Below are 25,844 nucleotides of genomic sequence, written 5' to 3' on the forward strand. Positions count from 1 at the left end.
TGAAGTCTCCAGTTACTGTTGTATTGGAGTCCATCCTTCTGTTTAGCTCTAATAATGCTTTGTACATCTGGGTACTCCAGTGTTGCATGCATATATATTTAAACTTATTATATCCTCCTGCTGAATGGACCCTTTTATTATCATATAGTCACCTTCTTTGTCTCTTCTTATAGTTTTGTCTTAAAATCTATTTTATCTGGTATAAGTATAGCCACTCCTGCTCTTTTTGGTTTCTTACTGGCATGGAATATCTTTTTCTATCCCTTATTTTCAGTCTGTGTGTGTCTTTATGGGTGAATTGTATTTCTTGTAGGCAACAGAATCAATTAGTCTTTTTTTTGACTGGGGCTAGGGGTGTCCATTCAGTAACAGTAGGTGTTTTGGTTGGAGAGTTTAGTTCATTTACATTCAATGTTATTACCGATAAGTAAAGACTTACTCCTGCCATTTTGTTATTTGTTTTCTGGCTCTATTGTGGTCTTCTCTTTCTTCTTTTCTTCCTTCCTATCTTCCTTTTAGTGAAGGTGATTTTTTGTGGTCATATGATTTAGTTTGTTTTTTATTTTTGTGTATTCATTGTATGATTGTTTTTGTTTGAGGTTTTCCATGAGGCTTGCAAATACTATCTTATAAGCCATTATTTTAACCTGATAACTACTTAACACTTTTGCATAAGCAAACAAACAAGCAAAAATAAAACAAATAATGACTCTACACCTTAACTTCATCTCCCTGCTTTTAAACTTTTGTTGTTTCTATTTATATCTTGTTGTACTATGTCTTGAAAAGTTGTAGTTATCATTTTCGATTGGTCATTGTTTAGTTTTTCTACTTAAGAAAAGAGCAGTTTACACACCACAGGCACACTGTTATAATAGTCTCTTTTTCTGTGTACTTACTGTTGCCAGTGAGTTTTCTACCTTCAGATGATTTCTTATTGTTCATTAACATCCTTTTCTTGTTGTAGCAAAAAATCAGAAACAACCTAAACATTCAACTACAGAAGAATGGATCAATTCATGTTGGAATAACATTATAATAGAATAATAAACAGTAGTTTAAATGAATGAAGAAGATCTTCATGTTTCAACATGGGCAAATGGCTTTTTTAAAAAGCAGAGAAAATTGAATTTAAAATGCAAGTGGCAAAGGAAACACATTATAATATAACATATCTAAATTTTAAAATTATGCAAAACTACTTCACATATGCATGTACAATGTGCATGGGAATTATAAAGACTGTATTTAAGACAGTGGTTCGCATGAGAAAAAAAACATAGTGCTGAGTAGTATGAAATACCTTAAATGTCAGGGAAAGTAATAAGGAGATAGATGAATATAAGGTACTCATTTGGCCTTCCCATTATTCACTACTAATTTCATTGTGAATCCTGCAACCTCTCTAATACATAGATTCCATCTGATTTTTGGAAAACAGATGTATCGTTATTTAACCAGATAATCAACCATATTGTTGAGAAATGTATCCCATACTCTCTTAGAGTTTATAAACTTAGTGGGGAAGATGTAATTACATGCCAAAAAAGTCAAGGAAAAGATGAGCTATCTATATGAGGAATTTAGTCAACTGTTGTCTGATATCTGTCTGAGATTAAATGACAACATATAAATGAAATGTTTTGTATGATGCCTGGTACCAAAATAAAAGCTCTCAATAAACGTTAGCTATCATTATCGTTATTAGGAATAATATTGAGAGATTACTTTTTAATCCTATGTGTTGGTCAAAATATGTCAATGATTGACCCAAGTTTGCATCCACTGATCAGTTAATTGGTTTAAAGGAAAGGATCCTAATTTTAATTCCAAGGTCAATTTCATTTATATATTGATTCAACGAATTTTTTCTCTTTATGTAGAAAAATATAATCATGAATGGGCTTTAGCACATCCTCCTAAATCCAAATGCACAGTTTATGAAAATGCATATGTGTACTTTGTGGAAATAAAAGATCCATAGCTTTTTTCAACTTCCCAATGTGTATGCGTCTGAAAAAAAAAAAAAAAACAATAGAGATTTTGTTTTAGAGTCTCTACATTTTCCTCACAGCCTGTGTCTTTCTGATTAGGGAAGGTTGATATAAAAAACCTGAAGACCGTTCTAGACAACATGGGAATCAAGCTCACAGATAAAGAACTTGAAGATCTGACACAAAGCCTGCCAGTCGGTGGTGAGCATGCTAGATATCACTGGTTTTTGGGTTTTGTGTTCTGTGTGCTTTTAGCATTAGAAGGAAAGGGAAAAAAGAACTTTTCATAATGCAAATGGCAAGATTAAATAAGACAGTCAGAGTAACAAAGTAGGGAAGGTAGTATTCTGAATACTAGCGGCATGGTCAATACAAGAGCCTTCCAAATTCTGAGGACAAGAAAGCTGACCCCTAGGAAAAAGCCACTTTTGAATTCCATCTTTCCATTATCAAATATAAGATTTGCTGTTTTATGGGTTATAAAGTCAAATTTACATTTTCTAAATAAGTTTATTTTCAATATTTATAATTGTTTCTTCATCTTCGTAACATATTCTGAGTAAATATTTATCAAATGACTAAAGTGCTTAACAAAATGCCCAGTATACTTCCTAAGTGCTGCTACTAGGTGTTATAATCATAGGAGGGAGGAGAGTGTTCTTGTGATATAAAATGTTATGAGCTTCAAATTATGCCTTTGTGTTATAGCTGATAATAAAGTGGCTCTGAAAGCATTGGAGGATGAAGTGAAAGCTTTTACTGGTAAGAATTTGTTACACATGATTTGCAATAAATGATGATTTACACTAAAATTTTTAATAGTATTTTTCTAATATTCTATTTGTGGCTTATCAATTCACATATTTTCAATATTTTGATAAAATATCTGCCTTTACTAACAGATTAACATTATCTGCGTTTTATCAGTCAAAACGAAAGAACTATTTCTTGATAACATCTTACATTCATTAGTACTGTTTTCCAATAAAATGGTTTCACCAGTATCTATAGACCCAAATAACTAGATGGACACAGTGAAAACAGGGTGAAGCATTAAAAGGATCAAAGTAATGAGTTCATTGCAAGCATCTAACCACCTAGTTTTACAAAAATGAAATATGTCATACTTGTTTTTTGACTTTTGTTTTTAATTATACTTTAAGTTCTAGGGTACATGTGCACAACGTGCAGGTTTGTTACATATGTATACATGTGCCGTGTTGGTTTGCTGCACCCATTAACTCGTCATTTCCATTAGGTATTTCTCCTAATGCTATCCCTCCCCCATTCCCCCACATCACGACTGGCCCCGGGGTGTGATGGGCCCCGGGGTGTGATGTTCCCCGCCCTGTGTCCAAGTGTTCTCATTGTTCAGTTCCCACCGATGAGTGAGAACACGCGGTGTTTGGTTTTCTGTCCTTGCCATAGTTTGCTCAGAATGATGGATTCCAGCTTCATCCGTGTTGCTACAAAGGACACCAACTCATCCTTTTTTTATGGCTGCATAGTATTCCATGGTGTACATGTGCCACATTTTCTTAATCCAGTCTATCACTGATGGACATTGGGGTTGGTTCCAAGTCTTTGCTATTGTGAATAGTGCCGCCATAAACATACGTGTGCGTGTGTCTTTATAGTAGCATGATATATAATCCTTTGGGTATATACCCAGTAATAGGATTGCTGGGTCAAATGGTATTTCTCGTTCTGGATCCTTGAGGAATCGCCACACTGCCTTCCACAATGGTGGAACTAGTTTACACTCCCGCCAACAGTGTAAAAGCCTTCCTATTTCTCCACATCCTCGCCAGCACCCACCGTTTCCTGACTTTTTAATGATCGCCATTCTAACTGGTGTGAGATGCTATCTCATTGTGCTTTTGCTTTGCATTTCTCTGATGACCAGTGGTGATGAGCATTTTTTCACGTGTCTGTTGGCTGCATTAATTAACTTTTCTTTTGAAAAGTATCTGTTCATATCCTTTGCCCACTTTTTGATGGGGTTGTTTGATTTTTTCTTGTAAGTTTGTTTAAGTTCTTTGTAGATTCTGGATATTAGCCCTCTGTCAGATGGGTAGATTGCAAAAATTGTCTCCCATTCTGTAGGTTGCCTGTTCACTCTGATGGTAGTTTCCTTTGCTGTGCAGAAACTCTTTAGTGTAATTAGACCCCGTTTGTCTATTTTGGCTTTTGTTGCCATTGCTTTTGGTGTTTTAGTCATGAAGTCCTTGCCCATGCCTATGTCCTGACTGGTATTGGCTAGGTTTTCTTCTAGGGTTTTTATGCTTTTAGCTCTAACATTTAAGTCTTTAATCCACCTTGAGTTAATTTTTGTATAAGGCATAAGGAAGGGATCCCGTTTCAGCTTTCTACATATGGCTAGCCAGTTTTCCCGGCACCATTTATTAAATAGGGAATCCTTTCCCCGTTTCTTGTTTTTGTCAGGTCTGTCAAAGATGAGATGGTTGTAGATGTGTGGTGTTTTTCCTGAGGCCTCTGTTCTGTTCCATTGGTCTATATCTCTGTTTTGGTACCAGTACCATGCTGTTTTGGTTACTGTAGCCTTGTGGTGTAGTTTGAAGTCAGGTAGCATGATGCCTCCCGCTTTGTTCTTTTTGCTTAGGATTGTCTTGGCAATGCGGGCTCTTTTTTGGTTCCATATGAACTTTAAGGTAGCTTTTCCCAATTCCGTGAAGAACGTCATCGGCAGCTTGCTGGGATGCCATTGAATCTATAAATTACCTTGGGCAGTATGGCCATTTTCACGATATTGATTCTTCCTATCCGTGAGCATGGAGTGTTCTTCCATTTGGTTGTGTCCTCTTTTATTTTGCTGAGCAGTGCTTTGTAGTTCTCCTTGAAGAGGTCCTTCACATCCCTGGTAAGTTGGATGCCTAGGTATTTTATTCTCTTTGAAGCAGTTGTGAATGGGAGTTCACTCATGATTTGGCTCTCTGTTTGTCTCTTATTGGCGTATAAGAATGCTTGTGATTTTTGCACATTGATTTTGTATCCTGAGACTTTGCTGAAGTTGCTTGTCAGCTTAAGGAGATTTCGGGCCGAGACGATGGGGCTTTCTAAATATACAGTCATGTCATCTGCAAACAGGGACAATTTGACATCCTTTTTTCCTAATTGATACCCTTTATTTCTTTCTCCTGCCTGATTGCCCTGGCCAGAACTTCCAACAATATGTTCAATAGGAGACACTGTGTTGAATAGGAGTGGTGAGAGAGGGCAGCCCTGTCTTGTGCCAGTTTTCATAGGGAATGCTTCCAGTTTTTGCCCATTCAGTATGATACTGGCTGTGGGTTTGTCATAAATAGCTCGTATTATTTTGAGATACGTTCTATCAATACCTAGTTTACTGAGAGTTTTTAGCATGAATGACTGTTGAATTTTGTTGAAGGCCTTTTCTCCGTCTGTTGAGATAATCATGTGTTTTTTGTGTTTGGTTCTGTTTATGTGATGGATTACGTCTACTGATTTGCGTACGTTGAACCAGCCTTGCATCCCAGGGATGAAGCCAACTTGATCTTGGTGGTTAAGCTTTTTGATGTGCTGCTGGATTCGGTTTGCCAGCATTTTATGGAGGATTTTTGCATCGATGTTCATCAGGGCTATTGTTCTGAAATTCTCTTTTCTTGTTGTGTCTCTGGCAGGCTTTGGTATCAGGATGATACTGGCCTCATAAAATGAGTTAGGGGGGATTCCCTCTTTTTCTATTGATTGGAGTAGTTTCAGAAGGAATGATACCAGCTCCTCCTCGTACCTCTGGTAGAATTTGGCTGTGAATCCGTCTGGTCCTGGACTCTTTTTGGTTGGTAGCCTATTAAAGATTGCCTCAATTTCAGAGCCTGTTATTGGTCTATTCAGTGATTCAGCTTCTTCCTGGTTTAGTCTTGGGAGGGTGTATGTGTCCAGGAATTGATCCATTTCTTGTAGATTTTCTAGTTTATTTGCATAGAGGTGTTTATAGTATTCTCTGATGGTAGTTTGTATTTCTGTGGGATGGGTGGTGATATCCCCTTTATCATGTGTTACTGCGTCTAGTTGGTTCTTCTCTCTTTTCTTCTTTATTAGTCTTGCTAGCGTTCTATCAATTTTGTTGATCTCTTCAGAAAACCAGCTCCTGGATTCATCGATTTTTTGAAGGGTTTTTTGTGTCTCTGTCTCCTTCGGTTCTGCTCTGATCTTAGTTATTTCTTGCCTTCTGCTAGCTTTTGAATGTGTTTGCTGTTGCTTCTCTAGTTCTTTTCATTGTGATGGTAGGGTGTCGAGTTCAGATCTTTCCTGCTTTCTGTGGTGGGCATTTAGTGCTATAAATTTCCCTCTACACACTGCTTTAAATGTGTCCCAGAGATTCTGGTACGTTGCGTCTTTGTTCTCATTGGTTTCGAAGAACATCTTTATTTCTGCCTTCATTTCGTTATTTACCCAGTAGTCATCCAGGAGCAGGTTGTTCAGTTTCCATGTAGTTGTGTGGTGTTGAGTGAGTTTCTTAATCCAGAGTTCTAATTTGATGGCACTGTGGTCTGAGAGACAGTTTGTTGTGATTTCTGTTCTTTTACATTTGCTGAGGAGTGCTTGACTTCCAACGATGTGGTCAATTTTGGAATAAGTGCGATGAATGCTGCTGAGAAGAATGTAAGTTCTGTTGATTTGGTTTGGAGAGTTCTGTAGACGTCTATGAGGTCTGCTTGGTGCAGAGATGAGTTCAAGTCCCGGATATCCTTGTTACCCTTGTGTCTCCATATACTGGGATATATTACATAATATACCATTTAACAGGGGTGATTGTAGATGAAATTTTTCTGTTTTAAACATGTCCGGACGCTGGGCGTGGTGACTCCTGTCTGTAATCCCAGCACTTTGGAAGTCCGAGGTAAGTGGATCACTTGAGGTCAGGAGTTTGAGACCAGCCTGGTCAACAAGATGAAACCCCATCTCTTCTAAAAATACAAAAATTAGCCGGGTGTGGTGATGGGCACGTGTAATCCCAGCTATTCAAGAGGCTGAGGCAGGAGAATTGCTTGAACCCAGAAGATGGAGGTTGCAGTGGGCCGAGATCACGTCACTGCTCTCCACCCTGGGCAACAGAGCGAGACTCCGTCTGGAAAAACAAAAAAACATGTCAGGAGGCTGGATGCCGTGGCTCACGCCTGTAATCCCGGCACTTTGGGAGGCCAGGAGTTGAAGACCACTTTGGGCAACATAGCAAGACCCCATCTTTACAAAAAGGAAAAGTAAAAAATAAACAGGTTGGTATCCTGGGCCATGGAGTGGCAGTGGGCATCTTTTGCCTGTGATCAGTCACGTGATCCCAGCAGCACTCATGTCCTGTTCCCAGTACCCTCCTGTCATTGGTCCAAGGATGAGCATGTGACTCCTCACTGCCAGTCAGAGCCTCCCTGGGAGGGTAAGGGGGCCCTCTGGTGGTGTTTTCCAGCACAGCCGGCAGATCCTCCTTTGGGACTTAGGCGAGGGCATAGGACTCCTCCCCGCTTGTGCTTGCGGGCGAGGATCAGCCTCTGAGATTCTGCGGAGAGACTCTCAGGGGGCACCAGCTGGAGCTGGTTCTGTGTCTGCAGGGAACCATCTGGTGCTCTCTGCATTCATAGCCCCCTACCGCGAGTTTTCTCCTCTGTGTCTTTGTGGCTTAGCCCAGTGTTCACAGAAGGGGCGGGGGTGGAGGGCTCAAACGCTGTCATCCACGTTTGCTTTTCGAAAAACAGCAGGACACAAAATTCTATAAACACGAAATGACGGTACCTGGTACGTGACCCGAATGCAACTCAGAAGGGTGCCAGTAAGTTAGGGGATTGGCCTTTGGAAGGCGTCCTTCTTTTGAGAAAGTGTAATATTTCAGGCCGGGCGCGGTGCCTCACGCCTGTAATCCCACCACTTTGGGAGGCCGAGGCGGGCGGATCAGGAGGTCAGGAGATGGAGACCATCCTGGCTAAGTCGGTGAAACCCCGTCTCTACTAAAAATACAAAAAAAATTAGCCGGGCACGGTGGTGGGTGCCTGTAGTCCCAGCTTCTTGGGAGGCTGAGGCAGGAGAATCATTTGAACCCAGGAGGCAGAGGTTGCAGTGAGCCGAGATCACAGAAGTGCACTCCAGCCTGGGTGACGGAGTGAGACTCCCTCTCTGGAGAAGAAAGAAAAGAAGGACGGAGGGAGGGAGAGAGAGAGAGAGAGAAATAAATGCCTGCAAGTTACTATAAATCGTTGGAAAAAATTTCACAACTCCATAATGATTGTAGTTTACTTGAAATATGAGGAATAAAAAGCAGGTTAAATAATACCGCAAAGAAAAAAATCACACAAATTCAGAATGAGGGATTCTACAGGAAAACCGGCCTACTCTTTTAAAAAAGTTGGTGTTCAATGTTAAAAAAAAAAAAAAAAAAGTGGGGAGACTTTTTTCTCCCTCTCTCTCTCTCTCTCTCTCTCTCTCGACAGAGTCTCGCTCTGTTGCCCTGGCTGGAGTGCGGTGGTGCAATCTCGGCTCACTGCAACCTCCGCCTCCCGGGTTCAGGTGCTTCTTCTGCCTCAGCCTCCCAAGTAGCTGAGACTACAGGTGTGCACCACCATGACTAGCTAATTTTTGTATTTTTACTAGAGACGGGGTTTCACTACGTTGGCCAGGCTGGTCTCGAACTCCTGACCTCAAGTGATCCGCCCACATCGGCCTACCAAATTGATGGGATTACAGCAGTGAGCCACTGCGCCCAGCTAACTTTTAGATTTAAAGAGACAAAGAGAATAACTAAATGCAATGTGAACTTTTGACAGAAACAGCTGTAATAGATGTTTGGGGGACAATTAACAAAAATATTTTTAAATATGAACTGGATGTAACATGACACTAAGGGATTATTGTTAATTCTCTTAGGTGTGACCATGCTATGTATTTATCAACAATGTCGCATAAGAGAATATCCTTATTCTTAGAAGATTCATGGCATGCTGCAGTGTTTAGGGATAATAAGTTACGATGTCCACCATTTACAGTCAAAATACGTTGAGGAAAGAAAAACATATTTATGTATACACTCACACATACATACGGAAAGACAGTATGAGAGAGAAAAAGTAAACTAGGGCGAAATGTTAACTATTATTTCATGTAAGTGGTGATGGTTCGTTGTGCTGTTCTTTCAATGTTTCGGCATGTTTGGCACTTTCTATTATAAAGTGTTGGGGAAAAAAACATAGTGCTGAGTAGTATGAAATACCTTAAATGTCAGGGAAAGTAATAAGGAGATAGATGAATATAAGGTACTCATTTGGCCTTCCCATTATTCACTACTAATTTCATTGTGAATCCTGCAACCTCTCTAATACATAGATTCCATCTGATTTTTGGAAAACAGATGTATCGTTATTTAACCAGATAATCAACCATATTGTTGAGAAATGTATCCCATACTCTCTTAGAGTTTATAAACTTAGTGGGGAAGATGTAATTACATGCCAAAAAAGTCAAGGAAAAGATGAGCTATCTATATGAGGAATTTAGTCAACTGTTGTCTGATATCTGTCTGAGATTAAATGACAACATATAAATGAAATGTTTTGTATGATGCCTGGTACCAAAATAAAAGCTCTCAATAAACGTTAGCTATCATTATCGTTATTAGGAATAATATTGAGAGATTACTTTTTAATCCTATGTATTGGTCAAAATATGTCAATGATTGACCCAAGTTTGCATCCACTGATCAGTTAATTGGTTTAAAGGAAAGGATCCTAATTTTAATTCCATGGTCAATTTCATTTATATATTGATTCAACGAATTTTTTCTCTTTATGTAGAAAAGTATAATCATGAATGGGCTTTAGCACATCCTCCTAAATCCTAATGCACAGTTTATGAAAATGCGTGCGTGTACTTTGTGGAAATAAAAGACCCATAGCTTTTCTCAACTTCCCAATGTGTATGCGTCTGAAAAAAAAAAAAAACAATAGAGATTTTGTTTTAGAGTCTCTACATTTTCCTCACAGCCTGTGTCTTTCTGATTAGGGAAGGTTGATATAAAAAACCTGAAGACCGTTCTAGACAACATGGGAATCAAGCTCACAGATAAAGAACTTGAAGATCTGACACAAAGCCTGCCAGTCGGTGGTGAGCATGCTAGATATCACTGGTTTTTGGGTTTTGTGTTCTGTGTGCTTTTAGCATTAGAAGGAAAGGGAAAAAAGAACTTTTCATAATGCAAATGGCAAGATTAAATAAGACAGTCAGAGTAACAAAGTAGGGAAGGTAGTATTCTGAATACTAGCGGCATGGTCAATACAAGAGCCTTCCAAATTCTGAGGACAAGAAAGCTGACCCCTAGGAAAAAGCCACTTTTGAATTCCATCTTTCCATTATCAAATATAAGATTTGCTGTTTTATGGGTTATAAAGTCAAATTTACATTTTCTAAATAAGTTTATTTTCAATATTTATAATTGTTTCTTCATCTTCGTAACATATTCTGAGTAAATATTTATCAAATGACTAAAGTGCTTAACAAAATGCCCAGTATACTTCCTAAGTGCTGCTACTAGGTGTTATAATCATAGGAGGGAGGAGAGTGTTCTTGTGATATAACATGTTATGAGCTTCAAATTATGCCTTTGTGTTATAGCTGATAATAAAGTGGCTCTGAAAGCATTGGAGGATGAAGTGAAAGCTTTTACTGGTAAGAATTTGTTACACATGATTTGCAATAAATGATGATTTACACTAAAATTTTTAATAGTATTTTTCTAATATTCTATTTGTGGCTTATCAATTCACATATTTTCAATATTTTGATAAAATATCTGCCTTTACTAACAGATTAACATTATCTGCGTTTTATCAGTCAAAACGAAAGAACTATTTCTTGATAACATCTTACATTCATTAGTACTGTTTTCCAATAAAATGGTTTCACCAGTATCTATAGACCCAAATAACTAGATGGACACAGTGAAAACAGGGTGAAGCATTAAAAGGATCAAAGTAATGAGTTCATTGCAAGCATCTAACCACCTAGTTTTACAAAAATGAAATATGTCATACTTGTTTTTTGACTTTTGTTTTTAATTATACTTTAAGTTCTAGGGTACATGTGCACAACGTGCAGGTTTGTTACATATGTATACATGTGCCGTGTTGGTTTGCTGCACCCATTAACTCGTCATTTCCATTAGGTATTTCTCCTAATGCTATCCCTCCCCCATTCCCCCACATCACGACTGGCCCCGGGGTGTGATGGGCCCCGGGGTGTGATGTTCCCCGCCCTGTGTCCAAGTGTTCTCATTGTTCAGTTCCCACCGATGAGTGAGAACACGCGGTGTTTGGTTTTCTGTCCTTGCCATAGTTTGCTCAGAATGATGGATTCCAGCTTCATCCGTGTTGCTACAAAGGACACCAACTCATCCTTTTTTTATGGCTGCATAGTATTCCATGGTGTACATGTGCCACATTTTCTTAATCCAGTCTATCACTGATGGACATTGGGGTTGGTTCCAAGTCTTTGCTATTGTGAATAGTGCCGCCATAAACATACGTGTGCGTGTGTCTTTATAGTAGCATGATATATAATCCTTTGGGTATATACCCAGTAATAGGATTGCTGGGTCAAATGGTATTTCTCGTTCTGGATCCTTGAGGAATCGCCACACTGCCTTCCACAATGGTGGAACTAGTTTACACTCCCGCCAACAGTGTAAAAGCCTTCCTATTTCTCCACATCCTCGCCAGCACCCGCCGTTTCCTGACTTTTTAATGATCGCCATTCTAACTGGTGTGAGATGCTATCTCATTGTGCTTTTGCTTTGCATTTCTCTGATGACCAGTGGTGATGAGCATTTTTTCACGTGTCTGTTGGCTGCATTAATTAACTTTTCTTTTGAAAAGTATCTGTTCATATCCTTTGCCCACTTTTTGATGGGGTTGTTTGATTTTTTCTTGTAAGTTTGTTTAAGTTCTTTGTAGATTCTGGATATTAGCCCTCTGTCAGATGGGTAGATTGCAAAAATTGTCTCCCATTCTGTAGGTTGCCTGTTCACTCTGATGGTAGTTTCCTTTGCTGTGCAGAAACTCTTTAGTGTAATTAGACCCCGTTTGTCTATTTTGGCTTTTGTTGCCATTGCTTTTGGTGTTTTAGTCATGAAGTCCTTGCCCATGCCTATGTCCTGACTGGTATTGGCTAGGTTTTCTTCTAGGGTTTTTATGCTTTTAGCTCTAACATTTAAGTCTTTAATCCACCTTGAATTAATTTTTGTATAAGGCATAAGGAAGGGATCCCGTTTCAGCTTTCTACATATGGCTAGCCAGTTTTCCCGGCACCATTTATTAAATAGGGAATCCTTTCCCCGTTTCTTGTTTTTGTCAGGTCTGTCAAAGATGAGATGGTTGTAGATGTGTGGTGTTTTTCCTGAGGCCTCTGTTCTGTTCCATTGGTCTATATCTCTGTTTTGGTACCAGTACCATGCTGTTTTGGTTACTGTAGCCTTGTGGTGTAGTTTGAAGTCAGGTAGCATGATGCCTCCCGCTTTGTTCTTTTTGCTTAGGATTGTCTTGGCAATGCGGGCTCTTTTTTGGTTCCATATGAACTTTAAGGTAGCTTTTCCCAATTCCGTGAAGAACGTCATCGGCAGCTTGCTGGGATGCCATTGAATCTATAAATTACCTTGGGCAGTATGGCCATTTTCACGATATTGATTCTTCCTATCCGTGAGCATGGAGTGTTCTTCCATTTGGTTGTGTCCTCTTTTATTTTGCTGAGCAGTGCTTTGTAGTTCTCCTTGAAGAGGTCCTTCACATCCCTGGTAAGTTGGATGCCTAGGTATTTTATTCTCTTTGAAGCAGTTGTGAATGGGAGTTCACTCATGATTTGGCTCTCTGTTTGTCTCTTATTGGCGTATAAGAATGCTTGTGATTTTTGCACATTGATTTTGTATCCTGAGACTTTGCTGAAGTTGCTTGTCAGCTTAAGGAGATTTCGGGCCGAGACGATGGGGCTTTCTAAATATACAGTCATGTCATCTGCAAACAGGGACAATTTGACATCCTTTTTTCCTAATTGATACCCTTTATTTCTTTCTCCTGCCTGATTGCCCTGGCCAGAACTTCCAACAATATGTTCAATAGGAGACACTGTGTTGAATAGGAGTGGTGAGAGAGGGCAGCCCTGTCTTGTGCCAGTTTTCATAGGGAATGCTTCCAGTTTTTGCCCATTCAGTATGATACTGGCTGTGGGTTTGTCATAAATAGCTCGTATTATTTTGAGATATGTTCTATCAATACCTAGTTTACTGAGAGTTTTTAGCATGAATGACTGTTGAATTTTGTTGAAGGCCTTTTCTCCGTCTGTTGAGATAATCATGTGTTTTTTGTGTTTGGTTCTGTTTATGTGATGGATTACGTCTACTGATTTGCGTACGTTGAACCAGCCTTGCATCCCAGGGATGAAGCCAACTTGATCTTGGTGGTTAAGCTTTTTGATGTGCTGCTGGATTCGGTTTGCCAGCATTTTATGGAGGATTTTTGCATCGATGTTCATCAGGGCTATTGTTCTGAAATTCTCTTTTCTTGTTGTGTCTCTGGCAGGCTTTGGTATCAGGATGATACTGGCCTCATAAAATGAGTTAGGGGGGATTCCCTCTTTTTCTATTGATTGGAGTAGTTTCAGAAGGAATGATACCAGCTCCTCCTCGTACCTCTGGTAGAATTTGGCTGTGAATCCGTCTGGTCCTGGACTCTTTTTGGTTGGTAGCCTATTAAAGATTGCCTCAATTTCAGAGCCTGTTATTGGTCTATTCAGTGATTCAGCTTCTTCCTGGTTTAGTCCTGGGAGGGTGTATGTGTCCAGGAATTGATCCATTTCTTGTAGATTTTCTAGTTTATTTGCATAGAGGTGTTTATAGTATTCTCTGATGGTAGTTTGTATTTCTGTGGGATGGGTGGTGATATCCCCTTTATCATGTGTTACTGCGTCTAGTTGGTTCTTCTCTCTTTTCTTCTTTATTAGTCTTGCTAGCGTTCTATCAATTTTGTTGATCTCTTCAGAAAACCAGCTCCTGGATTCATCGATTTTTTGAAGGGTTTTTTGTGTCTCTGTCTCCTTCGGTTCTGCTCTGATCTTAGTTATTTCTTGCCTTCTGCTAGCTTTTGAATGTGTTTGCTGTTGCTTCTCTAGTTCTTTTCATTGTGATGGTAGGGTGTCGAGTTCAGATCTTTCCTGCTTTCTGTGGTGGGCATTTAGTGCTATAAATTTCCCTCTACACACTGCTTTAAATGTGTCCCAGAGATTCTGGTACGTTGCGTCTTTGTTCTCATTGGTTTCGAAGAACATCTTTATTTCTGCCTTCATTTCGTTATTTACCCAGTAGTCATCCAGGAGCAGGTTGTTCAGTTTCCATGTAGTTGTGTGGTGTTGAGTGAGTTTCTTAATCCAGAGTTCTAATTTGATGGCACTGTGGTCTGAGAGACAGTTTGTTGTGATTTCTGTTCTTTTACATTTGCTGAGGAGTGCTTGACTTCCAACGATGTGGTCAATTTTGGAATAAGTGCGATGAATGCTGCTGAGAAGAATGTAAGTTCTGTTGATTTGGTTTGGAGAGTTCTGTAGACGTCTATGAGGTCTGCTTGGTGCAGAGATGAGTTCAAGTCCCGGATATCCTTGTTACCCTTGTGTCTCCATATACTGGGATATATTACATAATATACCATTTAACAGGGGTGATTGTAGATGAAATTTTTCTGTTTTAAACATGTCCGGACGCTGGGCGTGGTGACTCCTGTCTGTAATCCCAGCACTTTGGAAGTCCGAGGTAAGTGGATCACTTGAGGTCAGGAGTTTGAGACCAGCCTGGTCAACAAGATGAAACCCCATCTCTTCTAAAAATACAAAAATTAGCCGGGTGTGGTGATGGGCACGTGTAATCCCAGCTATTCAAGAGGCTGAGGCAGGAGAATTGCTTGAACCCAGAAGATGGAGGTTGCAGTGGGCCGAGATCACGTCACTGCTCTCCACCCTGGGCAACAGAGCGAGACTCCGTCTGGAAAAACAAAAAAACATGTCAGGAGGCTGGATGCCGTGGCTCACGCCTGTGATCCCGGCACTTTGGGAGGCCAGGAGTTGAAGACCACTTTGGGCAACATAGCAAGACCCCATCTTTACAAAAAGGAAAAGTAAAAAATAAACAGGTTGGTATCCTGGGCCATGGAGTGGCAGTGGGCATCTTTTGCCTGTGATCAGTCACGTGATCCCAGCAGCACTCACGTCCTGTTCCCAGTACCCTCCTGTCATTGGTCCAAGGATGAGCATGTGACTCCTCACTGCCAGTCAGAGCCTCCCTGGGAGGGTAAGGGGGCCCTCTGGTGGTGTTTTCCAGCACAGCCGGCAGATCCTCCTTTGGGACTTAGGCGAGGGCATAGGACTCCTCCCCGCTTGTGCTTGCGGGCGAGGATCAGCCTCTGAGATTCTGCGGAGAGACTCTCAGGGGGCACCAGCTGGAGCTGGTTCTGTGTCTGCAGGGAACCATCTGGTGCTCTCTGCATTCATAGCCCCCTACCGCGAGTTTTCTCCTCTGTGTCTTTGTGGCTTAGCCCAGTGTTCACAGAAGGGGCGGGGGTGGAGGGCTCAAACGCTGTCATCCACGTTTGCTTTTCGAAAAACAGCAGGACACAAAATTCTATAAACACGAAATGACGGTACCTGGTACGTGACCCGAATGCAACTCAGAAGGGTGCCAGTAAGTTAGGGGATTGGCCTTTGGAAGGCGTCCTTCTTTTGAGAAAGTGTAATATTTCAGGCCGGGCGCGGTGCCTCACGCCTGTAATCCCACCACTTTGGGAGGCCGAGGCGGGCGGATCAGGAGGTCAGGAGATGGAGACCATCCTGGCTAAGTCGGTGAAACCCCGTCTCTACTAAAAATACAAAAAAAATTAGCCGGGCACGGTGGTGGGTGCCTGTAGTCCCAGCTTCTTGGGAGGCTGAGGCAGGAGAATCATTTGAACCCAGGAGGCAGAGGTTGCAGTGAGCCGAGATCACAGAAGTGCACTCCAGCCTGGGTGACGGAGTGAGACTCCCTCTCTGGAGAAGAAAGAAAAGAAGGACGGAGGGAGGGAGAGAGAGAGAGAGAGAAATAAATGCCTGCAAGTTACTATAAATCGTTGGAAAAAATTTCACAACTCCATAATGATTGTAGTTTACTTGAAATATGAGGAATAAAAAGCAGGTTAAATAATACCGCAAAGAAAAAAATCACACAAATTCAGAATGAGGGATTCTACAGGAAAACCGGCCTACTCTTTTAAAAAAGTTGGTGTTCAATGTTAAAAAAAAAAAAAAAAGTGGGGAGACTTTTTTCTCCCTCTCTCTCTCTCTCTCTCTCTCTCTCTCGACAGAGTCTCGCTCTGTTGCCCTGGCTGGAGTGCGGTGGTGCAATCTCGGCTCACTGCAACCTCCGCCTCCCGGGTTCAGGTGCTTCTTCTGCCTCAGCCTCCCAAGTAGCTGAGACTACAGGTGTGCACCACCATGACTAGCTAATTTTTGTATTTTTACTAGAGACGGGGTTTCACTACGTTGGCCAGGCTGGTCTCGAACTCCTGACCTCAAGTGATCCGCCCACATCGGCCTACCAAATTGATGGGATTACAGCAGTGAGCCACTGCGCCCAGCTAACTTTTAGATTTAAAGAGACAAAGAGAATAACTAAATGCAATGTGAACTTTTGACAGAAACAGCTGTAATAGATGTTTGGGGGACAATTAACAAAAATATTTTTAAATATGAACTGGATGTAACATGACACTAAGGGATTATTGTTAATTCTCTTAGGTGTGACCATGCTATGTATTTATCAACAATGTCGCATAAGAGAATATCCTTATTCTTAGAAGATTCATGGCATGCTGCAGTGTTTAGGGATAATAAGTTACGATGTCCACCATTTACAGTCAAAATACGTTGAGGAAAGAAAAACATATTTATGTATACACTCACACATACATACGGAAAGACAGTATGAGAGAGAAAAAGTAAACTAGGGCGAAATGTTAACTATTATTTCATGTAAGTGGTGATGGTTCGTTGTGCTGTTCTTTCAATGTTTCGGCATGTTTGGCACTTTCTATTATAAAGTGTTGGGGAAAAAAACATAGTGCTGAGTAGTATGAAATACCTTAAATGTCAGGGAAAGTAATAAGGAGATAGATGAATATAAGGTACTCATTTGGCCTTCCCATTATTCACTACTAATTTCATTGTGAATCCTGCAACCTCTCTAATACATAGATTCCATCTGATTTTTGGAAAACAGATGTATCGTTATTTAACCAGATAATCAACCATATTGTTGAGAAATGTATCCCATACTCTCTTAGAGTTTATAAACTTAGTGGGGAAGATGTAATTACATGCCAAAAAAGTCAAGGAAAAGATGAGCTATCTATATGAGGAATTTAGTCAACTGTTGTCTGATATCTGTCTGAGATTAAATGACAACATATAAATGAAATGTTTTGTATGATGCCTGGTACCAAAATAAAAGCTCTCAATAAACGTTAGCTATCATTATCGTTATTAGGAATAATATTGAGAGATTACTTTTTAATCCTATGTATTGGTCAAAATATGTCAATGATTGACCCAAGTTTGCATCCACTGATCAGTTAATTGGTTTAAAGGAAAGGATCCTAATTTTAATTCCATGGTCAATTTCATTTATATATTGATTCAACGAATTTTTTCTCTTTATGTAGAAAAGTATAATCATGAATGGGCTTTAGCACATCCTCCTAAATCCTAATGCACAGTTTATGAAAATGCGTGCGTGTACTTTGTGGAAATAAAAGACTCATAGCTTTTCTCAACTTCCCAATGTGTATGCGTCTGAAAAAAAAAAAAAACAATAGAGATTTTGTTTTAGAGTCTCTACATTTTCCTCACAGCCTGTGTCTTTCTGATTAGGGAAGGTTGATATAAAAAACCTGAAGACCGTTCTAGACAACATGGGAATCAAGCTCACAGATAAAGAACTTGAAGATCTGACACAAAGCCTGCCAGTCGGTGGTGAGCATGCTAGATATCACTGGTTTTTGGGTTTTGTGTTCTGTGTGCTTTTAGCATTAGAAGGAAAGGGAAAAAAGAACTTTTCATAATGCAAATGGCAAGATTAAATAAGACAGTCAGAGTAACAAAGTAGGGAAGGTAGTATTCTGAATACTAGCGGCATGGTCAATACAAGAGCCTTCCAAATTCTGAGGACAAGAAAGCTGACCCCTAGGAAAAAGCCACTTTTGAATTCCATCTTTCCATTATCAAATATAAGATTTGCTGTTTTATGGGTTATAAAGTCAAATTTACATTTTCTAAATAAGTTTATTTTCAATATTTATAATTGTTTCTTCATCTTCGTAACATATTCTGAGTAAATATTTATCAAATGACTAAAGTGCTTAACAAAATGCCCAGTATACTTCCTAAGTGCTGCTACTAGGTGTTATAATCATAGGAGGGAGGAGAGTGTTCTTGTGATATAACATGTTATGAGCTTCAAATTATGCCTTTGTGTTATAGCTGATAATAAAGTGGCTCTGAAAGCATTGGAGGATGAAGTGAAAGCTTTTACTGGTAAGAATTTGTTACACATGATTTGCAATAAATGATGATTTACACTAAAATTTTTAATAGTATTTTTCTAATATTCTATTTGTGGCTTATCAATTCACATATTTTCAATATTTTGATAAAATATCTGCCTTTACTAACAGATTAACATTATCTGCGTTTTATCAGTCAAAACGAAAGAACTATTTCTTGATAACATCTTACATTCATTAGTACTGTTTTCCAATAAAATGGTTTCACCAGTATCTATAGACCCAAATAACTAGATGGACACAGTGAAAACAGGGTGAAGCATTAAAAGGATCAAAGTAATGAGTTCATTGCAAGCATCTAACCACCTAGTTTTACAAAAATGAAATATGTCATACTTGTTTTTTGACTTTTGTTTTTAATTATACTTTAAGTTCTAGGGTACATGTGCACAACGTGCAGGTTTGTTACATATGTATACATGTGCCGTGTTGGTTTGCTGCACCCATTAACTCGTCATTTCCATTAGGTATTTCTCCTAATGCTATCCCTCCCCCATTCCCCCACATCACGACTGGCCCCGGGGTGTGATGGGCCCCGGGGTGTGATGTTCCCCGCCCTGTGTCCAAGTGTTCTCATTGTTCAGTTCCCACCGATGAGTGAGAACACGCGGTGTTTGGTTTTCTGTCCTTGCCATAGTTTGCTCAGAATGATGGATTCCAGCTTCATCCGTGTTGCTACAAAGGACACCAACTCATCCTTTTTTTATGGCTGCATAGTATTCCATGGTGTACATGTGCCACATTTTCTTAATCCAGTCTATCACTGATGGACATTGGGGTTGGTTCCAAGTCTTTGCTATTGTGAATAGTGCCGCCATAAACATACGTGTGCGTGTGTCTTTATAGTAGCATGATATATAATCCTTTGGGTATATACCCAGTAATAGGATTGCTGGGTCAAATGGTATTTCTCGTTCTGGATCCTTGAGGAATCGCCACACTGCCTTCCACAATGGTGGAACTAGTTTACACTCCCGCCAACAGTGTAAAAGCCTTCCTATTTCTCCACATCCTCGCCAGCACCCGCCGTTTCCTGACTTTTTAATGATCGCCATTCTAACTGGTGTGAGATGCTATCTCATTGTGCTTTTGCTTTGCATTTCTCTGATGACCAGTGGTGATGAGCATTTTTTCACGTGTCTGTTGGCTGCATTAATTAACTTTTCTTTTGAAAAGTATCTGTTCATATCCTTTGCCCACTTTTTGATGGGGTTGTTTGATTTTTTCTTGTAAGTTTGTTTAAGTTCTTTGTAGATTCTGGATATTAGCCCTCTGTCAGATGGGTAGATTGCAAAAATTGTCTCCCATTCTGTAGGTTGCCTGTTCACTCTGATGGTAGTTTCCTTTGCTGTGCAGAAACTCTTTAGTGTAATTAGACCCCGTTTGTCTATTTTGGCTTTTGTTGCCATTGCTTTTGGTGTTTTAGTCATGAAGTCCTTGCCCATGCCTATGTCCTGACTGGTATTGGCTAGGTTTTCTTCTAGGGTTTTTATGCTTTTAGCTCTAACATTTAAGTCTTTAATCCACCTTGAATTAATTTTTGTATAAGGCATAAGGAAGGGATCCCGTTTCAGCTTTCTACATATGGCTAGCCAGTTTTCCCGGCACCATTTATTAAATAGGGAATCCTTTCCCCGTTTCTTGTTTTTGTCAGGTCTGTCAAAGATGAGATGGTTGTAGATGTGTGGTGTTTTTCCTGAGGCCTCTGTTCTGTTCCATTGGTCTATATCTCTGTTTTGGTACCAGTACCATGCTGTTTTGGTTACTGTAGCCTTGTGGTGTAGTTTGAAGTCAGGTAGCATGATGCCTCCCGCTTTGTTCTTTTTGCTTAGGATTGTCTTGGCAATGCGGGCTCTTTTTTGGTTCCATATGAACTTTAAGGTAGCTTTTCCCAATTCCGTGAAGAACGTCATCGGCAGCTTGCTGGGATGCCATTGAATCTATAAATTACCTTGGGCAGTATGGCCATTTTCACGATATTGATTCTTCCTATCCGTGAGCATGGAGTGTTCTTCCATTTGGTTGTGTCCTCTTTTATTTTGCTGAGCAGTGCTTTGTAGTTCTCCTTGAAGAGGTCCTTCACATCCCTGGTAAGTTGGATGCCTAGGTATTTTATTCTCTTTGAAGCAGTTGTGAATGGGAGTTCACTCATGATTTGGCTCTCTGTTTGTCTCTTATTGGCGTATAAGAATGCTTGTGATTTTTGCACATTGATTTTGTATCCTGAGACTTTGCTGAAGTTGCTTGTCAGCTTAAGGAGATTTCGGGCCGAGACGATGGGGCTTTCTAAATATACAGTCATGTCATCTGCAAACAGGGACAATTTGACATCCTTTTTTCCTAATTGATACCCTTTATTTCTTTCTCCTGCCTGATTGCCCTGGCCAGAACTTCCAACAATATGTTCAATAGGAGACACTGTGTTGAATAGGAGTGGTGAGAGAGGGCAGCCCTGTCTTGTGCCAGTTTTCATAGGGAATGCTTCCAGTTTTTGCCCATTCAGTATGATACTGGCTGTGGGTTTGTCATAAATAGCTCGTATTATTTTGAGATACGTTCTATCAATACCTAGTTTACTGAGAGTTTTTAGCATGAATGACTGTTGAATTTTGTTGAAGGCCTTTTCTCCGTCTGTTGAGATAATCATGTGTTTTTTGTGTTTGGTTCTGTTTATGTGATGGATTACGTCTACTGATTTGCGTACGTTGAACCAGCCTTGCATCCCAGGGATGAAGCCAACTTGATCTTGGTGGTTAAGCTTTTTGATGTGCTGCTGGATTCGGTTTGCCAGCATTTTATGGAGGATTTTTGCATCGATGTTCATCAGGGCTATTGTTCTGAAATTCTCTTTTCTTGTTGTGTCTCTGGCAGGCTTTGGTATCAGGATGATACTGGCCTCATAAAATGAGTTAGGGGGGATTCCCTCTTTTTCTATTGATTGGAGTAGTTTCAGAAGGAATGATACCAGCTCCTCCTCGTACCTCTGGTAGAATTTGGCTGTGAATCCGTCTGGTCCTGGACTCTTTTTGGTTGGTAGCCTATTAAAGATTGCCTCAATTTCAGAGCCTGTTATTGGTCTATTCAGTGATTCAGCTTCTTCCTGGTTTAGTCTTGGGAGGGTGTATGTGTCCAGGAATTGATCCATTTCTTGTAGATTTTCTAGTTTATTTGCATAGAGGTGTTTATAGTATTCTCTGATGGTAGTTTGTATTTCTGTGGGATGGGTGGTGATATCCCCTTTATCATGTGTTACTGCGTCTAGTTGGTTCTTCTCTCTTTTCTTCTTTATTAGTCTTGCTAGCGTTCTATCAATTTTGTTGATCTCTTCAGAAAACCAGCTCCTGGATTCATCGATTTTTTGAAGGGTTTTTTGTGTCTCTGTCTCCTTCGGTTCTGCTCTGATCTTAGTTATTTCTTGCCTTCTGCTAGCTTTTGAATGTGTTTGCTGTTGCTTCTCTAGTTCTTTTCATTGTGATGGTAGGGTGTCGAGTTCAGATCTTTCCTGCTTTCTGTGGTGGGCATTTAGTGCTATAAATTTCCCTCTACACACTGCTTTAAATGTGTCCCAGAGATTCTGGTACGTTGCGTCTTTGTTCTCATTGGTTTCGAAGAACATCTTTATTTCTGCCTTCATTTCGTTATTTACCCAGTAGTCATCCAGGAGCAGGTTGTTCAGTTTCCATGTAGTTGTGTGGTGTTGAGTGAGTTTCTTAATCCAGAGTTCTAATTTGATGGCACTGTGGTCTGAGAGACAGTTTGTTGTGATTTCTGTTCTTTTACATTTGCTGAGGAGTGCTTGACTTCCAACGATGTGGTCAATTTTGGAATAAGTGCGATGAATGCTGCTGAGAAGAATGTAAGTTCTGTTGATTTGGTTTGGAGAGTTCTGTAGACGTCTATGAGGTCTGCTTGGTGCAGAGATGAGTTCAAGTCCCGGATATCCTTGTTACCCTTGTGTCTCCATATACTGGGATATATTACATAATATACCATTTAACAGGGGTGATTGTAGATGAAATTTTTCTGTTTTAAACATGTCCGGACGCTGGGCGTGGTGACTCCTGTCTGTAATCCCAGCACTTTGGAAGTCCGAGGTAAGTGGATCACTTGAGGTCAGGAGTTTGAGACCAGCCTGGTCAACAAGATGAAACCCCATCTCTTCTAAAAATACAAAAATTAGCCGGGTGTGGTGATGGGCACGTGTAATCCCAGCTATTCAAGAGGCTGAGGCAGGAGAATTGCTTGAACCCAGAAGATGGAGGTTGCAGTGGGCCGAGATCACGTCACTGCTCTCCACCCTGGGCAACAGAGCGAGACTCCGTCTGGAAAAACAAAAAAACATGTCAGGAGGCTGGATGCCGTGGCTCACGCCTGTAATCCCGGCACTTTGGGAGGCCAGGAGTTGAAGACCACTTTGGGCAACATAGCAAGACCCCATCTTTACAAAAAGGAAAAGTAAAAAATAAACAGGTTGGTATCCTGGGCCATGGAGTGGCAGTGGGCATCTTTTGCCTGTGATCAGTCACGTGATCCCAGCAGCACTCATGTCCTGTTCCCAGTACCCTCCTGTCATTGGTCCAAGGATGAGCATGTGACTCCTCACTGCCAGTCAGAGCCTCCCTGGGAGGGTAAGGGGGCCCTCTGGTGGTGTTTTCCAGCACAGCCGGCAGATCCTCCTTTGGGACTTAGGCGAGGGCATAGGACTCCTCCCCGCTTGTGCTTGCGGGCGAGGATCAGCCTCTGAGATTCTGCGGAGAGACTCTCAGGGGGCACCAGCTGGAGCTGGTTCTGTGTCTGCAGGGAACCATCTGGTGCTCTCTGCATTCATAGCCCCCTACCGCGAGTTTTCTCCTCTGTGTCTTTGTGGCTTAGCCCAGTGTTCACAGAAGGGGCGGGGGTGGAGGGCTCAAACGCTGTCATCCACGTTTGCTTTTCGAAAAACAGCAGGACACAAAATTCTATAAACACGAAATGACGGTACCTGGTACGTGACCCGAATGCAACTCAGAAGGGTGCCAGTAAGTTAGGGGATTGGCCTTTGGAAGGCGTCCTTCTTTTGAGAAAGTGTAATATTTCAGGCCGGGCGCGGTGCCTCACGCCTGTAATCCCACCACTTTGGGAGGCCGAGGCGGGCGGATCAGGAGGTCAGGAGATGGAGACCATCCTGGCTAAGTCGGTGAAACCCCGTCTCTACTAAAAATACAAAAAAAATTAGCCGGGCACGGTGGTGGGTGCCTGTAGTCCCAGCTTCTTGGGAGGCTGAGGCAGGAGAATCATTTGAACCCAGGAGGCAGAGGTTGCAGTGAGCCGAGATCACAGAAGTGCACTCCAGCCTGGGTGACGGAGTGAGACTCCCTCTCTGGAGAAGAAAGAAAAGAAGGACGGAGGGAGGGAGAGAGAGAGAGAGAGAAATAAATGCCTGCAAGTTACTATAAATCGTTGGAAAAAATTTCACAACTCCATAATGATTGTAGTTTACTTGAAATATGAGGAATAAAAAGCAGGTTAAATAATACCGCAAAGAAAAAAATCACACAAATTCAGAATGAGGGATTCTACAGGAAAACCGGCCTACTCTTTTAAAAAAGTTGGTGTTCAATGTTAAAAAAAAAAAAAAAAAAGTGGGGAGACTTTTTTCTCCCTCTCTCTCTCTCTCTCTCTCTCTCTCAACAGAGTCTCGCTCTGTTGCCCTGGCTGGAGTGCGGTGGTGCAATCTCGGCTCACTGCAACCTCCGCCTCCCGGGTTCAGGTGCTTCTTCTGCCTCAGCCTCCCAAGTAGCTGAGACTACAGGTGTGCACCACCATGACTAGCTAATTTTTGTATTTTTACTAGAGACGGGGTTTCACTACGTTGGCCAGGCTGGTCTCGAACTCCTGACCTCAAGTGATCCGCCCACATCGGCCTACCAAATTGATGGGATTACAGCAGTGAGCCACTGCGCCCAGCTAACTTTTAGATTTAAAGAGACAAAGAGAATAACTAAATGCAATGTGAACTTTTGACAGAAACAGCTGTAATAGATGTTTGGGGGACAATTAACAAAAATATTTTTAAATATGAACTGGATGTAACATGACACTAAGGGATTATTGTTAATTCTCTTAGGTGTGACCATGCTATGTATTTATCAACAATGTCGCATAAGAGAATATCCTTATTCTTAGAAGATTCATGGCATGCTGCAGTGTTTAGGGATAATAAGTTACGATGTCCACCATTTACAGTCAAAATACGTTGAGGAAAGAAAAACATATTTATGTATACACTCACACATACATACGGAAAGACAGTATGAGAGAGAAAAAGTAAACTAGGGCGAAATGTTAACTATTATTTCATGTAAGTGGTGATGGTTCGTTGTGCTGTTCTTTCAATGTTTCGGCATGTTTGGCACTTTCTATTATAAAGTGTTGGGGAAAAAAACATAGTGCTGAGTAGTATGAAATACCTTAAATGTCAGGGAAAGTAATAAGGAGATAGATGAATATAAGGTACTCATTTGGCCTTCCCATTATTCACTACTAATTTCATTGTGAATCCTGCAACCTCTCTAATACATAGATTCCATCTGATTTTTGGAAAACAGATGTATCGTTATTTAACCAGATAATCAACCATATTGTTGAGAAATGTATCCCATACTCTCTTAGAGTTTATAAACTTAGTGGGGAAGATGTAATTACATGCCAAAAAAGTCAAGGAAAAGATGAGCTATCTATATGAGGAATTTAGTCAACTGTTGTCTGATATCTGTCTGAGATTAAATGACAACATATAAATGAAATGTTTTGTATGATGCCTGGTACCAAAATAAAAGCTCTCAATAAACGTTAGCTATCATTATCGTTATTAGGAATAATATTGAGAGATTACTTTTTAATCCTATGTATTGGTCAAAATATGTCAATGATTGACCCAAGTTTGCATCCACTGATCAGTTAATTGGTTTAAAGGAAAGGATCCTAATTTTAATTCCATGGTCAATTTCATTTATATATTGATTCAACGAATTTTTTCTCTTTATGTAGAAAAATATAATCATGAATGGGCTTTAGCACATCCTCCTAAATCCTAATGCACAGTTTATGAAAATGCGTGCGTGTACTTTGTGGAAATAAAAGACCCATAGCTTTTCTCAACTTCCCAATGTGTATGCGTCTGAAAAAAAAAAAAAACAATAGAGATTTTGTTTTAGAGTCT

General features: G+C 40.5%; 1 protein-coding gene across 2 annotated transcripts in view; it reads left to right on the top strand.

Annotated features, from left to right (window-relative positions):
* The first annotated feature begins 2,015 nt into the window (after positions 1 to 2,015).
* LOC135967733 (EF-hand calcium-binding domain-containing protein 13-like) overlaps positions 2,016 to 25,844 on the top strand; it is a 69,988-nt gene continuing 46,159 nt past the window's right edge. For both annotated transcript variants that reach the window (XM_065531814.2, XM_065531813.2), the window contains exons 1-6: positions 2,016 to 2,195; positions 2,703 to 2,756; positions 10,023 to 10,124; positions 10,632 to 10,685; positions 17,952 to 18,053; positions 18,561 to 18,614. In XM_065531814.2, the coding sequence (XP_065387886.1) occupies positions 2,135 to 2,195; positions 2,703 to 2,756; positions 10,023 to 10,124; positions 10,632 to 10,685; positions 17,952 to 18,053; positions 18,561 to 18,614 (427 nt within the window). In that variant the 5' untranslated portion in view covers positions 2,016 to 2,134. The remainder of the gene's footprint in view (positions 2,196 to 2,702; positions 2,757 to 10,022; positions 10,125 to 10,631; positions 10,686 to 17,951; positions 18,054 to 18,560; positions 18,615 to 25,844) is intronic.

Source organism: Macaca fascicularis, chromosome 16, assembly GCF_037993035.2.
Source record: "Macaca fascicularis isolate 582-1 chromosome 16, T2T-MFA8v1.1".
NCBI classification, from domain to species: Eukaryota; Metazoa; Chordata; class Mammalia; order Primates; family Cercopithecidae; genus Macaca; species Macaca fascicularis.